This window comes from Pristiophorus japonicus, chromosome 3 (genome assembly GCF_044704955.1).
Source record: "Pristiophorus japonicus isolate sPriJap1 chromosome 3, sPriJap1.hap1, whole genome shotgun sequence".
Taxonomy (NCBI): domain Eukaryota; kingdom Metazoa; phylum Chordata; class Chondrichthyes; family Pristiophoridae; genus Pristiophorus; species Pristiophorus japonicus.
The window spans coordinates 98,421,098-98,436,844 of NC_091979.1; the positions used below are offsets into that span (position 1 = coordinate 98,421,098).

The 15,747-nt window shown below is 43.9% G+C and overlaps 1 protein-coding gene across 2 annotated transcripts in view; it reads right to left on the reverse strand.

Moving 5' to 3' along the window:
• gpd2 (glycerol-3-phosphate dehydrogenase 2 (mitochondrial)) overlaps positions 1–15,747 on the reverse strand; it is a 231,470-nt gene that overhangs the window by 15,585 nt on the left and 200,138 nt on the right. For both annotated transcript variants that reach the window (XM_070875618.1, XM_070875619.1), the window contains exons 10-12: positions 3,550–3,684; positions 2,610–2,788; positions 313–444 (exon numbers count right to left, since the gene is read on the reverse strand). In XM_070875618.1, coding sequence (XP_070731719.1) covers positions 313–444; positions 2,610–2,788; positions 3,550–3,684 — 446 coding nt within the window. The remainder of the gene's footprint in view (positions 1–312; positions 445–2,609; positions 2,789–3,549; positions 3,685–15,747) is intronic.

The following is a 15,747-nucleotide window of genomic DNA, read 5'->3' on the forward strand; positions in this document are numbered from 1 at the left end:
GGCTGCGCCGTTCTAGGCGCGGCCCGAAACTTGGGCTCTAACTGACACCATAAGGTCTATCCTCCCACTACTTAGTGGGCACTCAGATCCAAGGCCAGCACAAATGGCTTGGCTAGAATCTATCTTCATGGTCTCTCCTGACAACAGCCTGAAACCACTTCTTTACCAAAACTATCAATATTTTGGGCATTCAGAATATCACATGCACTAAATAAAATCTTTTTATAATTATGGTAACGTTATAAAGGACTATTTCAAAATCTAGTTATCAACCAATAATAACAATAGTGGAATAATAGTGCTGTTTCATACCTCTGCTTCAATATATGGGAATTCAGCCGCCAAACGTTTGCCAACTATAGGCCACCTCCTTCCAGTAACTTTAGCCATCTTAGCAACCTGAAAAGCTTTGTCTCCATAAGTAGAAGCAAGATGATGAGCAACCTAAGGATCGAGAGCACAATTCAAAATCTGTTAAAATGCACATTGATTACTTTTGTGTTAACTATGTTATGCTGATCAAATATCCTGTTCCTTCTGGAAAGTGTCATTCAGACCACAAACTTCGGGGACATTCCAGCTAATGCACTTTGATTCTGAAGCTTCACCCTCACTGGATGTTCATATGGAGCTCGGATTCGAGATAAATATCAAACATGCACACATGCAGGGATGATTTTCCTGACCTTTGCTCCCTGAGAAGGCCCATTTCCCAGGAACAAGAAGAAAAAAAGAAACACGAGGTTTGTTTTGCCAGGTCTCTGCCCCCTTTTGCCTTGTCTCTACCCCCATGTGTTCTAGGGCTTCCCCACAGGCCCACTATAGTCACGTAAATGAGGCAGGGTGTGTTCTTGGCAATCCCACCTCACTTTTGTGTAGTTGCGGCCATGGGCCACAGATGCTGGGATGCCTCGAAGGATGGGCCCTGTGCCAGAAACTCCCTTCAGATCCTCTGGTTTAAAGGGGGTTTAATGGCAGACTGAAGAGAAGCCTACAAGATGAGTCTTAAAAATGTAATTTATTCATCTTGCAGATCTTCGGGCCTTGGGACATTTTGGCTGCTCCTTTCCAGATGCAGTCAGAAGGCCCTAAGCTTGGCAGCCATGAACACAGTTGAGAAGCCTGCAGCAGAGGTCAAATTCGACCTGCCTTCCCCAAAACTTAGATAGCACAAGAATAGGCTTGAGCCAGGGGTGCCATTGCTTAGGATTGGAAATACCAGTGCTCCTGTTCATGGGCAGGTGCAGCGACTCTGAGTGCACTGCTCATGTCCAGTATTTGGGTGAATGGGGCCAGGAAAATTCCACCCAACAACATATTTTTTTAAATAAACATTTTTGCGTATAGAATACTGTCACATGTTCAGAAATCTGTTTTATATCTGCACCAACTTTTTCCTTTGCATCATTAACTGGAGGAAAATCTACCAGTGAGGGAGCTAGGGAGTTTTACTGTTTTGAGACCCCAAGAAAGAGATATGTTAGAATAGGAAACTGAGCAATCAGTCTTGATTTCAGCACAATGAGGTGCAGGGAGAAGAATTATGTGTAGTATGTCGTAGAGACAGAGAGACAAACAGAGTGCGAATGAAATTGAAGGACACACATGAGAGGGATTGCCTATTAGCCAACAAGTTTTTTCATGCCCAGGAGTGCAAGAGGGGTGTAAAGCAACACGCCTAGTTGTCCTAGGAGTGCAAGACAGGCAATAGAAGAGTCTCCTCAGCTATGGAAGCAGTTTACAAATTTTAGATGCACTTGGACCTTTCGGGGAGTAAAGAGTTGTTGCGATAAAAGACAAGTGTGTTGCACACATCAGGAAACTGAACGTCTTTGAGGCAGCTTTAGTAATTTAAGATTTGAGGGAACTCCACTTGATAACAGAGGATATAGTGATGCCTATAATGTCCAACAGATGAAGGGCTAAACTCAGAGCCATCAGATGTTAACAAGTGGAAGTTGTTTGGGCTTGCAAGAGACATGAATAAACCTCCTTCAACGAATTGAACAAAACCAGATTTTCACTGCCCCATCAAAGGACATGGAGAAGATTTTGCTGCAGTGTGTTGACCAGATTAATGCGTGAGGAAGGAAGATCTGTATATAGAGGGCATATAACCTGAAGAATGTTGATGGATGTATAGCTGAATCAGCAAAAATGGGGATAGGGTTGAATGCTAGGTGGGGAACGTCAATGAGATGAAGAAGGAACGTAGTCCTGAAGCACGCCTGAACTCATGGAAAAAAGAGTCTCTGAGGATGCGATATCAACCACAGCACAGGTAATACAATATGAGGAAACTAAATAGTCATGAATATAGCTTTTATGTGGGACAGTATATGATGGCAACTTGGCTAAAAGTATGTCGTGCCAGAGAAGCCCAAGACAGCGAAGACAGATGATTTATCAAATTATTCAAGAGCAGAGTTCCAAATTAGGCAAGTTAAGAAAAGCTTCACTCTTCATTGCCACCTAAAAGTACTATTATTTTCAAACTCAATAGCCCACCTCAAAAATAAAGAAGAAACAGATTCACATCCTTCACCATTCCCAATGTGATGCCTTTGATTAGAACCAAGTAATGTATTGATCCATTAAACATTGCTTACCTCAGTCCCCAGACCATAATATTGCACCAATTTAATGTGTAGATTAGGAGTCCAGTCATGGGCTCCTTCTAGTTGAAGCCCAACTGTCTTGCACTGTTCTGTTACCTTCAGGTTACGAGCTTTGATAGCAGCATTTATTGTGTCTTCTGCCATCATACGGTAAGTGGTCCATTTACCACCTACAAAATACATTTGTACAGGTGTAAACACCATTGTATCACAGTCAGCAGCATTGCTACTTCTCTCACTATGCAGGTCATCAGGTATCGTCAGGCAGCATCCTGCTCATCTTAAAACCCTTTCTCATGCAATAATTAGAAATTCATCATGACTTTTTTTCCTCTGGACTCTCCAATCTTCATTCTACTGCTAGCCGCTATTCCTTTCTTCTCCGTCTATCTGAAGAATCTTCCTGCCCACGCTCCCAAAAATCCCGATCTTCCTCCTTCATTTTATAGACCTCACACTTTCACTTCCCACCTTTCCACTCAGCCACCAACTCTCTATATTTCAGCTGCTCGGCTTTCCAAGTTCCTGTAACCTTGTCTCCCACAGAACCATCAACTCCAGCCTGTCCACATTATTTACCTTTTTTTAAAAAAAGATTGTATTGAGATGAAGTATTTTACATTACTGTATTTGTAGACCAAAATAAAACTCAAGAGGAAACAGCAAATGCCATACACAAAGAATTCTGCATTTGTACTGGGTTATCAGTAGCATTCACTTTGTCTAAAAACTTAAACATATTGCAATCTAAAAAAAGAAAAAAGGAGGTCCTTCGTCCATAAAAAGGAATAAACTAAAATAAACTAACTTAAAATAGCTACAAATTTCAAAAGACCAATATGCTATGTATTATTTAACTGTGCAGTTCAACAATATTAACTTTACAAACTGGTTTGAACAGTTCACATTTATTGACTGCAAACAATAATACCTGCAATAGTCACCAGTCCGCTGTTAGTCACTGTAACAACATGATTGCGGGAGATCGACTGGGTATCCTTCGAGTTGGGATCAGACACCAGGGGTCGAATGCCACTCCAGGCCGAGAGCACGTCTCCTCTTCTTACTATGCATAGGAACAGATCCATAACCAAAGGTTACTTTAAAATGTCCATATTGTCAGCTATCAAGATAGTCTAGTAAGGAAGCTGCTAGAATATTCAAAGAAGACGACAGACTAAACCAGTTCATGATAGAATACTATGGTTTAGAATTACAAATGTTTCTAAATTCTTTGATTTCAAAACTATAAATATTCCTAATGCAAGTCAGGGTCAGCCAATCATATAGGAACATAGGAACAGGAGTAGGCCACTGAGCCCCTCGAGCCTGTTCCGCCATTCAATGAGACAGTGGCTGATTTACTGGATGCCCCTTCTATTCAATATACTGATGTATTGATTTTATGTTGATGTGAATTTTGTGCTGGGGAATGAAACATTTTTCATTTCCAACACCCAGGTCTCCAAATTCCATGTTGTTTTTGGTGTGTCTATAGTGCAAAATCGGGGCAGCTACTTTCCCGGGGCAGTAGGTCTCTTGTCCCAAAGTCAACTGTCCCAGATTTCCACATGCTTTTTTGCACTTCCCACGATCTGTCTGCCAACTCCCCAGCCATTGCCTTTGGCTCTGCAGGCCCACATTTCCTGGTTTAAGCTCAATGCACTTGGGGTAAGCTAGAATGAGAAATACAAGATGCAGCTGTTCCCACAATCAGTGGCGACCAGCAGAAGTGAAGATTGCTGAAAATCTGACTCATGATTATGGCAGTCGGTAATGACTTTTACCCAGTCCATAGCTGCACCCAAGGGCCTCTCGGGAGAAGAAATGGCTTTCTCGATGGACATACCTTTGCATGCCATTATCACAAAGGAGGAAGATAAGGAGAAGGAGGAGAAAAGGAGAATGAAGTAACATTTGAGGATGTACCCCACTAGATATTACCTTGCCCCCTCAACAAATACACAGGCAATGTAGTCCGATGAGGACCTTGGTGAGGAAATGTGCAGTAAAAGGCGTGCGTCACCAAAGAGGCAATAAGGCAGCAGTGCCATCTACTGCAAGGGAACCTGAAGCCATGCTCATCAGTCCACACCGCTCCTGATGTGGCTGTGAAGGTAATGACCATAATCAACTTTTATGGCACGAGGTAATGTTAGTAAGCCACAGTAGGTCTGTGTAATATCAGCCAGAGTGCAGTACGGGCATGGATACTGGTACCCATGATGGCTCAGTAGTTATGGTACTAGATTACCAATCCAGAGGTCGAGAGCTTAAAAGTTGTGAAATTGAATTCAATAAACCTGGTAATTTGACTTAAACACTGGGAAAACCAAAGCCATTATATTCGGCTCCCATCACAAAATCCATTCCGATATCAGGGTGAACCAGATTGTTCGCAACCTCTGCGTCCTTTCTGACCCTGGACGAGCTTCCGATCCCATTTGCTCTCCATCACAAAGACCGCATTCTTCCACCTTCATATCATCCGTCTCTGCCCTTGTCTCAATTTATTTTCTGCTTTCATTTGTGTTCTTGTTACCTCCAGAATTGACAATTGCAATGCTCTCCTGCCCATAAACTTGAGCTCATCCAAAACTCTGCTGCCCATATACTAACCCGCACCAAGTCCCGTTCACCCATCACTGCTGTGCTTGCTGACCTACACTGGTTCCTGGTCCAGCAACATCTCCAGTACAATTCTCATCCTGGTGTTCAAATCCCTCCATGGCCGTTCCCCATCTCTGTAACCTCCTCCGGCCCTATAAACCTCCGAGAACTCTGCATTTCTCCAACTCTAGTCTTTGTGCATCCCCCACTTCCTCCGCCTACCATGGATGGCTGTGCCTTCAGCTATCTAGCCTCCAGATAGGTTCCAGAAATGGGATTATTGCCTTGGGATCAAGGAGACAGAGCAGGATGTGAATGCTTGGTGCCTGTGTACTGCTTCACATGCCATGACAACTGTGTAACCACTAACCTGGCACTGTCGCTTTGCCTCAACCTCAGCACCTCCCATGGCAAGAGCATAGGGCCTCCTCAGGTGTTCCAGGACCTGCACCTTATAGGGGTGAGCTCTTTAATGTTGGGATACTCCCTCCAGTCCTCTGCCTCTCGTGAACATTGTGCACAGGTTTCTCTTGCAAAAAACTGAGTGAATTAGGTGACGACTAGCAGTTGAGGGCTGTCTCCAAGGTAGCACTGGGCAACTGATACAAGATATTGGGTGATAAGACTCTGTAAAAGTGGAGGAAGGGATTTTACCATTCTTCATGCAAGTGTTGTTAAGGGATATAGTTACACAAATTGTAAAATTGCTGATTAGTGTCCCCTTTAACCAGAGGGCAGTGCGAAGGATGCAGCTCTTAACTTAGAGGGTGAAGAGTGTACTGATGCCTAGGATGCCTAAGGAATAAAAGGGAAATGGCCACTGTTAGCTTGAGGATCTGGTTAGGTCATTGAACTTCTTGCTGCACTGATCTGTAGTTCTAGGGTGAGAGGTTGGCACAGTGCTACCTCTCTCCAAACAGCCAGAGAAACATTTCTTTGAGGTTTCGCCCCAAACAGACTGTGCAGTCCAATTCTCTTTTCAATCTACTCAAGGGAGGTTTTGAGGCCAATCTCACTAAAACTGCACGGTCTTTTGTTCCTCAAGTGAGCTTGTTGCTTCTTCTGTGGCCTGTACCAAATCCCCAAGTGACAGACATACATGGAAAAGTTGGCTAATATTACACATGAGCAATCCAGTGCTTCATAGAAACAGAAACATAGAAAATAGATGCAGGAGTAGGCCATTCAGCCCTTCGAACCTGCACCGCCATTCAATAAGATCATGGCAGATCATTCCCCCCTTTCTTGCTTCCTCTTCATACCCCTTGATCGCCTTAACCGTAAGGGCCATATCTAACTCCCTCTTGAATATATCCAATGAACTGGCATCAACAACTCTCTGCGGCAGGGAATTCCATAGGTTAACAACTCTGAGTGAAGAAGTTTCTCCTCATCTCAGTCCTAAATGGACTACCCCTTATCTTAAGACTATGTCCCCTGGTTCTGGACTTCCCCAACATCGGGAACATTCTTCCCGCATCTAACCTGTTCAGTCCCGTCAGAATCTTATACGCTTCTGTGAGATCCCCTCTCATCCTTCTAAATTCCAGTGAATAAAGGCCCAGTTGATCCAGTCTCTCCTAATATGACAGTCCAGCCATCCCTTGAATCAGTCTGGTGAACCTTCGCTGCACTCCCTCAATAGCAAGAACGTCCTTCCTCAGATTAGGAGACCAAAACTGCACACAATATTCCAGGTGAGGCCTCATAAAGGCCCTGTACAACTGCAGTAAGACCTCCCTGCTCCTATATTCAAATCCCCTAGCTATGAAGGCCAACATACCATTTGCCTTCTTCACCGCCTGCTGTACCTGCATGCCCACTTTCAGTGACTGATGAACCATGACACCCAGGTCTCGTTGCACCTTCCCTTTTCCTAATCTGCCGCCATCCAGATAATATTCTGCCTTCATGTTTTTGCCCCCAAAATGGATAACCTCACATTTATCCACATTATACTGAATCTGCCATGCACTTGCCCACTCACCTAACCTGTCCAAGTCACCCTGCAGCCTCTTAGCGTCTTCCTCACAGCTCACACCGCCACCCAGTTTAGTGTCATCTGCAAACTTGGAGATATTACACTCAATTTCTTCAGCTAAATTGTTAATGTATATTGTAAAGAGCTGGTGTCCCTGCACTGAGCCCTGCGGCACTCCACTAGTCAGTCACTGCCTGCCATTCTGAAAAAGGACCTGTTTATCCCGACTCTCTGCTTCCTGTCTGCTAACCAGTTCTCTATCCACATCAGTACATTACCCCCAATACCATGCGCTTTGATTTTGCACACCAATCTCTTGTGCGGGACCTTGTCAAAAGCCTTTTGAAAGTACAAATAGACCACATCCACTGGTTTTCCCTTGTCCACTCTGCTAGTTACATCCTCAAAAAATTCCAGAAGATTCTTCAAGCATGATTTCCCTTTCATAAATCCATGCTGACTTGGACCGATCCTGTCAGTGCTTTCCAAATGCGCTGCTATTTCATCCTTAATGATTGATTCCAACATTTTCCCAACTACTGATGTCAGGCTAACCGGTCGATAATTACCTGTTTTCTCTCTCCCTTCTTTTTTAAAAAGTGGTGTTACATTAGCTACCCTACAGTCCATAGGAACTGATCCAGAGTCGATAAACTGTTGGAAAATGATCACCAATGCATCCACTATTTCTAGGGCCACTTCCTTAAGTACTCTAGGATGCATACTATCAGGCCACGGGGATTTATCAGACTTCAATCCCATCAATTTCCCTAACACAATTTCCTGCCTAATAAGGATATCCTTCAGTTCCTCCTTCTCACTTGACCTACTGTCCCCTAGTACAATCGGAAGGTTACTTGTGTCTTCCTTCGTGAAGACAGAACCGAAGTATTTGTTCAATTGGTCTGCCATTTCTTTGTTCCCTATTATATATTCACCTGAATCCGAGTGCAAGGGTCCTACGTTTTCTTCACTAACCTTTTTCTCTTCACATATTTATAGAAGTTTTTGCAGTCAGTTTTTATGTTCCCTGTAAGCTTCCTCTCGTTTCCCCCTCTTAATTAAACCCTTAGTCCTCCTCTGTTGAATTCTAAATTTCTCCCAGTCCTCAGGTTTTCTGCTTTTTCAAGCCAAATTATATGCCTTTTCCTTGGCTTTAACACTATCCTTAATTTCTGTTGTTAGCCATGATTGAGCCACCTTTCCCGTTTTATTTTTACTCCAGACAGGGATGTACAATTGCTGAAGTTCATCCATGTGATCTTTAAATGTTTGCCATTGCTTATTCACCGTCAACCTTTTAAGTATCCTTTGCCAGTCTATTCTAGCCAATTCACGCCTCATACTGTCGAAGTTACATTTCCGTAAGTTCAGGACCTTAGTTTCCGAATTAACTGTGTCACTCTCCATTTTAGTAAAGAATTCTACCATATTATGGTCACTCTTCCCCAAGGGGCCTTGCACAAGATTGCTAATTAGTCCCTTCTCATTACACATCACCCAGTCTAGGATGGCCAGCTCTCTAGTTGGTTCCTCGACATATTGGTCGAGAAAACGATCCCTAATATACTCCAGGAAATCCTCCTCCACCGCATTGCTACCAGTTTGGTTAGCCCAATCAAGATGTAGATTAAAATCGCCCATGATGACTGCTGTACCTTTATTGCACGCATCCCTTATTTCTTGTTTGATGCTGTCCCCAACCTCACTACTACCGTTTGGTGGTCTGTACAAAACTCCCACTAGCGTTTTCTGCCCTTTAGAATTCCACAGCTCCACCCATACCGATTCCACATCATCCAGGCTAATGTCCTTCCTTACTATTGCATTAATTTCCTCTTTAACCAGCAACGCCACAACGCCTCCTTTTCCTTTCTGTCTATCCTTCCTAAATGCTGAATACCCTTGGTTGTTGAGTTCCCAGCCTTGGTCACCCTGGAGCCATGTCTCAGTGATGCCAATTACATCATACCCGTTAACTGCTATCTGTGCAGTTAATTCGTCCACCTTATTCCGAATTCTCCTCGCACTGCGGCACAAAGCCTTCAGGGCTTGTCTTTTTAACACACTTTGCCCCTTTAGAATTTTGCTGTAATGTGGCCCTTTTTGTTTTTTGCCTTGGGTTTCTCTGCCCTCCACTTTTACTATTCTCATTTCTATCTTTTGCTTCTGACTCCATTTTATTTCCCTCTGTCTCCCTGCATAGATTCCCATCTCTCTGCCATCTTAGTTTAACTCCTCCCCAACAGCACTAGCAAACACTTCCCCTAGGACATTGGTTCCGGTCCTGCCCAGCTGCAGACTGTCCGGTTTGTACTGGTCCCACCTCCCCCAGAACCGGTTCCAATGCCCCAGGAATTTGAGTCCCTCCCTTCTGCACCACTGCTCAAGCCACGTATTCGTCTGAGCTATCCTGCGATTCCTACTCTGACTAGCATGTGGCACTGGTAGCAATCCTGAGATTACTACTTCTGAGGTCCTACGTTTTAATTTAACTCCTAGCTCCCTAAATTAATCTCGTAGGACCTCATCCCGTTTTTTTTTACCTATATCGTTGGTACCTATATGCACCACGACAACTGGCTGTTTACCCTCCCTTTTCAGAATGTTCAGCACCCGCTCCGAGACATGCTTGACCCTTGGACCAGGGAGGCAACATACCATCCTAGAGTCTCGGTTGCGGCTGCAGAAACGCCTATCTATTCCCCTTACAATTGAATCCCCTATCACTATCGCTCACCCATTCTTTTTCCTGCTCTCTGTGCAGCAGAGCCACCCATGGTGCCATGAACTTGGCTGCTGCTGCTCCCCCCTGATGAGTCATCCCCCTCAACAGTACTCATCTGTTTTGCAGGGGGATGACCGCAGGGGATCCCTGTACTACCTTCCTTGCACTGCTCTTCCTGTTGGTCTTCCATTCCCTATCTGGCTGTGGACCCTTTACCTGCGGTAAGACCAACTCACTAAATGTGCTATTCACATCATTCTCAGCATCGTGCATGTTCCAGAGTGAATCCACCCGCAGCTCTAGTTCCGCAATGCGGTCCGTCAGGAGCTGGAGGCGGATACACTTCCCGCACATGTAGTCGTCAGGGACACCGGAAGCGTCCCCGAGTTCCCACATGGGACAGGAGGTGCATAACACGTGTCTGAGCGGTCCTGCCATGACTTAACCGTTAGATAAACTTAAATTGGCAACAACAATGCTAAATGTTACTTACTGATATGGAAAAGAAAAAAGAAAAACTACTCACCAGCCAATCACTTACCCCCTTGGCTGCGACGTCACCTTTCGATTTCTTTCTACTTCTTTTTTGCCTCCCTGCTGCAGCTGCATCGGCTGGCCTCCTCGACGACTGCTGGGCCTTTATAGACCGCTCCAACGTCCCCGGACTCCTGCTGCTCGCACTCCCGCTCCTGGACGACTGCTGGGCCTTTATAGACCGCTCCAACGTCCCCGGACTCCTGCTGCTCGCACTCCCGCTCCTGGACGACTGCTGGGCTTTTATAGGCCGCTCTAACGTCCCTGGACTCCTGCTGCTCGGACTCTACCCGAGTAAACTCGTGATCCAAACACCTTCGTACTTACCTGGCTCCCCAGTCTGCTGCTGCAATCTTCAGCTAGACTTGGCTTTTTAAAGGCTACACTGTAATTTTCAAGCACTCCCAGCACATTACTCCCTTTTTACATGGGATTGTATGCTGGAGGTACCCCATTGAATATGCAAATGAGCTGGCCCAGGAAATTCTGCCAGATTCAGCTCTTTAAAGCATCAGCGGGCATAACTCCGCCAGCACAAATTTTTTCCATTCATTCATGGGATGTGGGCATCGCAGGCAAGGCCAGCATTCATCATCCATCCTTAATTGCCCTCAAAAAGGTGTTGGTGAGCCACCTTCTTGAATCGCTGCAGTCCTGTGTGGTGAAGGTACTCCCACAGTGCTGTTAGGGAGGGAGTTCCAGGATTTTGACCCAGCAACGATGACGGAATGGTGATATATTTCCAAGTCAGGATGGTGTGTAAATTGGAGGGGAATTTGCAGGTGATGGCGTTCCCATGTGCCTGTTGCCCTTTCTAGGTGGTAGAGGTTCTGGTTTTGGGAGGTGCTGTTAAAGAAACCGTGGCGAGTTGCTGCAGTGCATCTTGTAGGTGGTATACATTGCAGCCACGGTGCGCCGGTAGTGGAGGGTGTGACTGTTTAAGGTGGTGGATGGGGTGTCAATCAAGCAGGCTGCTTTGTCCTGGAGAGTGTCGAGCTTCTTTAATGTTGTGGGAGCTGCACTCAACCTGCAAGTGATGAGTATTCCATCACACTGCTGACTTGTGCCTTGTAGATGGTGGAACGGCTTTGGGGAGTCAGGTGAGACACTCGTCACAAAATACCCAGCCTCTGACCTGCTCTTGTAGCCACAGTATTTATGTGGCCGGTTTAGTTAAATTTATGGTCAATGGTGACCCCCAGGATGTTGATGGTGGAGGATTTGATGATGGTAATGCCATTGAATTTCATGGAGTGGTGGTTAGACGTTCTTTTGTTGGAGATGGTCATTCATCATAGGCAGTCCCTCAGAATCGAGGATGACTTGCTTCCACTCTTAGAATGAGTTCTTGGGTGGCTGAACAGTCCAATACGAGAGCCACAGTCCCTGTTCCAGGTGGGACAGAGAGTCGTTGAGGGAAAGGTTTGCCCCACGCTCTTTCCGCTGCCTGCGCTTGCTTTCTACATGTTCTCGGCGATGAGACTCGAAGTGCTCAGCGCCCTCCCGGATGCACTTCCTTCACTTAGGGCGATCTTTGGCCAGGGTCTCCCAGGTGTCAGTGAGTCATTACCTGGCATTTGTGTGGCACGAATGTTATTTTCTACTTATCAGCCCAAGCCTGAATATTGTCCAGGTCTTGTTGCATATGGGCACTGGCTGCTTCATTATCTGAGGAGTTGCAAATGGAACTGAACACTGTGCAGTCATCAGCGAACATCCACACCTCTGACCTTATGATGGAGGGAAGGTCATTGATGAAGCAGCTGAAGATGGTTGGTCCTAGGACACGGCCCTGAGAAACTCCTGTAGCGATGTCCTGGGGTTGAGATGATTGGACTCCAACAGCCACAACCAGCTTCTTTTGTGCTAGGTATGACTCCAGCCAGTGGAGAGTTTTCCATGATTCCCATTGACTTCAATTTTATTCGGGTTCCTTGATGCCACACTCGGTCAAATGCTACCTTGATGTCAAAGGCAGTCACTCTCACCTCACCTCTGGAATTCAGCTCTTTTGTCCATGTTTGGACCAAGGCTGTAATAAGGTCTGGAGCCGAGTAGTCCTGGTGGACCCCAAACTGAGCATCAGTGAGCCAGATTATTGGTGAGTAAGTGCCGCTTGACAGCAGTGTCGACGACACCTTTCATCACTTTGATGATGATTGAGAATAGACTGATGCAGTGGTAATTGGCTGGATTTGATTGGTCCTGTTTTTTGTGGGAACGACATACCTGGGCAATTTTCCATTTTGTGGGATAGATGACAGAGTTGTACTGAAACAGCTTGGCTAGAGGTGCGGCTAGTTTCTGGAGCACAAGTCTTCAGTACTACAGCCGGTATGTTTTCAGGGCTCACAGCCTTTGCTATATCCAGTGCGGACAGCCCTTTCTTGATATCATGTGGAGTGAATCGAATTGGCTGAAGACTGGCTGCTGTGATGATGTTGACCTCAGGCGGAGGCCAAGATGCATCATCCACTCGGCACTTCTAGCTGAAGACGATTTCAAACGCTTCAGCCTTGTCTTTTGCACTCGCGTGCTGGGCTCAGCCACCACTGAGGATGGAGATGTTCATGGAGCCTCCTCCAGTTAGTTGTTTAATGGTCAATCACTATTCATGACAGAATGTGGCAGAACTGTAGAGCTTTGATCGGATCCATTGGTTGTGGGATCACTTAGCTAGTGTAGAATTTTGAGGTCCAGTGTCAGAATAAAGCATTCCCACGTTTGGTACGTTGCAGGCCAGATAGAAGATAAAGTTTAATCTACTCTCAACAACAACACACCAGCATGCCCAACTGTAGAAGAGTACCCCTTACTGTGCCAGGGTAGCACATTCAGCCACCACCATACATTATAGTTTATCTGAGGAAAGGTGACAAATTAGTTCCAAAATCACAGGTTTTATACTTGGGATTAGTACCTATTAATAATTGCTAAAAATCAGTAATAGTGGGCCGAAAATTGCGGTCTCGCTGGGTGCGTACGAAGTGCACACGTACCCGGCGAGGCCTCGCAAAAGCCAGTTCTCAGGTCGCTATGCGCATGCGCCGAGAACCGGCTTTTCCGATCTGTCAAGATTTTTTCTGACAGAATATACGCATCCCTGCAGGAAGGAGTGATTGGGCTATTTGCCCAATTCATGCCCAGCGAAGGCCCTTCAAACTTTTATGCCTGCTAAAAGCAGGCGTGTAGTCTACTTTTACCAGCGTAACACTTTTAAAACATATAAAAATTTAATTTAATCATTACATTTTTATATTAAAAACCCTGTCCATTAAGGTAAGTTTATTGTTAACCCTATTAAAACACATTAAAAAAAAAACCCTCAAAAATTTCCAAAACATTTCATTTCAATTAATTTTAAATATGTAAGGTTTTTATTGATTATGCGGTGTTTCTTGTTTTCGGAGGGTTTTCTCATTGATAGTAATGGGAACTCATAAAAACGGATGAGTATCAATGAGTATACTACCTACTGATTGGTGGTCCAGGTCCACGTGACTCCAGCATTTCCATACGTACGGGAAGTCACCTCCCCGTACACTGCACAGCGAATGAAGGCCTCTGACCAGAATCGAAGGTGCCTTCGTGATCACCAGGTACTTTTGTGATTTTGTTTGGGTCAGAGGCGTTCTTCTGAAGGAAGCCTGTGACCGCAATTTCTGGGCCAGCAAATCTTCCAATTATTCATGTAAATATTTCCTTTGAAAGTAAACCCGATAAAATGAGTTTTTCATGGTATTAACTATCATAAAGAGATTTTGTTCATTTCTCTATCATCTCAGTAGATGAAGTATTTCCTCCTGCCCACAGCACTGAATAGAAGGTTAGGCTGGATTTCAAAGATGGCTTCAAAAGCGACAGTATTTGAAATGAATTAGATATTTACAGCTGTTGAATCTTTGCATTCTAAACCTATTCCCTTGATCTTCAGTGAGGGTAACCAAATTTCCAGATATATTCTGAAAGGAAAAGAGAGGATATAGAAACAGAAATGAACAGAAAATGGACTAAAGAAAATTAATAAAAATACAGCAAGATGTCAAAAGAAAAATAAAGCATTTTGTAAAGTATTACAGTTACTGTGAATATCCTTTAATACAAAAAGAGAAATTCCACAGCATGTCTTCAAAGTTTAAATATTTAAAATGTTTGAGTAAATTAACTGTTGCCGTGGATTTTAATAGAATTTCAGCAAGTGCTAGTCCTCAAGACATATTTGTGCTGCAAAGCCAGTTCAATAAGAGTCTGAAATGAAAATGCAGATTCAAAAGCATCGAACAAAACAATCACACAAAATAAATTAGCTTGCTATATTTCTGTAACAATGGGAAATAAAAGCATAAATGATTGTGCAAAACTATTTATCAGCTGAAAAAATGATCACACACATGATGAAGCTGGCTAGGTTACTAAACTGCTTCTACATTCCAAATCAAATTTAAAAAGCTGTCTTGAGCAGCCAACATTTATATTCAGTTATATAAAGCTACTACTTAAAATTAGTTCCTGTGTCCTTAGTTTTATTAAAATTTTGAACATTTTTGAAAAATGTTAAATTTCATCAAAATAATTTTCATTTTTAAACCGATTTTGTTTCATACCCATAATGATTAGTAAAATCAGTTACACTCTTTTCCACTGAAATGAATGAACACCTTGGAACACATACAACAAAGACAGAACTCTGACACCCTCTTGTACTTCAGGGACAATTATTCAATTAACCCATAAATAATAGTAAAGCTTCCAAATACTCCAATTACCTTATATGGCTTCTTAACTGTAAAATATTGGGTTAAATGTCAAAACCTACTCCTAAAGCTTGTATAACTGGATAAACCTGAATGAAAGAGAGTTGCTACTCAACAACTTACATGTACATACTGCCGTAAAAGATCCCATGGCACTATTTCGAAGAAGAGCAGGGGAGTTATCCCCGGTGTCCTGGCCAATATTTATCCCTCAATCAACATAACAAAAACAGATTATCTGGTCATTATCACATTGCTGTTTGTGGGAGCTTGTTTATGCGCAAATTGGCTGCCGCGTTTCCTATATTACAACAGTGACTACACTCCAAAAGTACTTAATTGGTTGTAAAATGCTTTGAGACATCCGGTAGTCGTGAAATGAGTTATAGAAATTCAATCTTTCTTTCTTTATAATAACAGACAACACCCAAAGCTGCTTCATAGTGACTGAGATATGAGCTCAAATAGGATGGAGTAGTAGTGTTTCCAAAGAGGTAAGTGTAAAGAAGGCTTTTCAATATG